This window comes from Octopus bimaculoides, chromosome 11 (assembly GCF_001194135.2).
Source record: "Octopus bimaculoides isolate UCB-OBI-ISO-001 chromosome 11, ASM119413v2, whole genome shotgun sequence".
Classification (NCBI taxonomy): Eukaryota; Metazoa; Mollusca; class Cephalopoda; order Octopoda; family Octopodidae; genus Octopus; species Octopus bimaculoides.
The window spans coordinates 18,738,323-18,740,363 of NC_068991.1; the positions used below are offsets into that span (position 1 = coordinate 18,738,323).

Here is a 2,041-nt window from a genome sequence, read left to right on the forward strand (position 1 = left end):
AGAGAGAGAGAGAGAGACAGAGAGAGAATGTGATTTTAAATTGTTACATTAATGATGGTTCTAGAGATGAAGTCTGTTTAATCAAAAAAAAACAAAAAAACATGCATACATCAACACAAACACTGACACATGTGCATTTGCCGACACACTCACATACAGCAACATACGAGAAAGCACAAACATTCATGAACAATATCAATAAATATCGGTCAGAAGAACATCACCTTTGACCCAGATAATGTCTCCTTCAGTAACAGATTCTGCAAAATGTGGAGTCAAAACAATATGGAAGTCATCAACTGAAATATAAAAATAGAAAGACAGAAAGAATTAGTATAAAGTGGAGAAGGTGTGGTGTCTTCACATAACCATATACACTTCTCACACTAACTGGCACTTCATCGGTCATGACGACAAGTGTTACAGTTGATCTGATCAACGGAACAGCCTGCTCGTAAGGATTAATATGCAAGTGGTTGAGTACTCCACAGACATGCATACCCTTAATGTAATTCTCAGGGAGATTCGATGTGAAACAGAGTATGGCAAGGTTGGCCCTTTGAAATACAGGTCCAACTCATTTCTGCACAAGGTGCATGGTTCAATGGTTAGAGTGTAGAGATCACAATCATGAGGTAATGAGTTCGATTCCTGGACCGGGCTGTGTGTTGTTTTCTTGAGCAAGATAACTATTTCATGTTGCTCCAGTTCGCTCAGCTGTTGAAATGAATTGTGATGTCCACTGGTGCCAAGCTGCATTGGCCCTTTTGCCTTTCCCTTGGATAACATCAGTGGCATGGAGAGAAGAGTCTGGTATGCATGGGTGACTGCTGGTCTTCCATAAACAACCATGCCTGGACTTGTGCCTCTGAGGGGAACTTTCTTACATGCAATCCCATGGTCATTCATGACCGAAGGGGTTCTTTTTTACTCAGTTCTGCAGCTGAATGGACTGGAGCAATTTGAAATAAAGTGCCTTGCTTAAAGACACAATGTGCCAGCAAGAATTGAACTCATAACCTTACCATCATGAACTGAATATCCTAACCAACAAGCCATGTACTTTCACACTTCTCATAGTAACACCCACGTAATCTTACAATCACTGGTATCATCAAACACTAGAGAGATCATCCATGTGGTTGTTTTTCTGATAGCAATAGCAACCAAATCTTTATAATCACACTGTATTGTCTAAGAAAAGGAAGGACACACTGGATAATGTAGCCTTTGATATTGATAGACAGTGTCTGAAATACTGATGGGATAGTGATGGGTGAAACACCATTGATTCTATCTCTGATCAATCAGGAATGTTAAGGGTCTAAACATTAACAACAATGAAGGGAGTTTCAGTGTGAATAGGCTACCTTGTCACACAACCAACTACCTTAAAAAAAAAAAAAAAAAAACCCAGCACATGGCATAATGTAGCAATGTAGTTCTAGAAACACCATGTCATGGTTAAAACACTTAATTTACCCATAAAAAGAAGTCTGCATTGCTACACTGAAGTAAAAGTAAATAATATCGATACTTTAGACAAGTTGGCCATTTGTCAAGGTAAACTTAAGAGAACATAATTGTGCTGCATTTATAAATCTTCTTTAGTTATGTTTACCTTACTTCAGTGCAGGTCTGTTTGTTTCAATGATGTTATTATGCTGATGATGGACCAAAACACAGAGACTTTATTACATGTAAGATATGATGTATGTGTGACTTAAACTTAGGTTTATCATGAGCCCTATGGCATATAAATGCCTGAGATTAAAACACACCCCCACTGAATAGGATGCCAGTCTGTTGCATGGATAACTTCCCAGCTATTGCAGGAAATCATTTACAGCTGGGGGTGGGGGGAGTGAAGCAGCATGAAACAAAGTGTTTTGCTCAACAAGAACAGAACTTACTGCCCGATCCAGGAATCGAAACCACAATGTTATGATAATGAGCATTGCAACACCCTAACCACTAGGCCACACTGTTTTGCTATACATGTGGGACATGGGTGAACTTTATAACCCCAATCCCCCCCCCC

At 39.4% G+C, this 2,041-nt stretch overlaps 1 protein-coding gene across 1 annotated transcript in view; it reads right to left on the reverse strand.

Annotated features, from left to right (window-relative positions):
• LOC106878908 (dihydrolipoyllysine-residue succinyltransferase component of 2-oxoglutarate dehydrogenase complex, mitochondrial) overlaps positions 1 to 2,041 on the reverse strand; it is a 166,083-nt gene that overhangs the window by 11,198 nt on the left and 152,844 nt on the right. Inside the window, exon 5 of the mRNA XM_052971560.1 lies at positions 225 to 299. Within this exon, the coding sequence (XP_052827520.1) occupies positions 225 to 299 (75 nt within the window). The remainder of the gene's footprint in view (positions 1 to 224; positions 300 to 2,041) is intronic.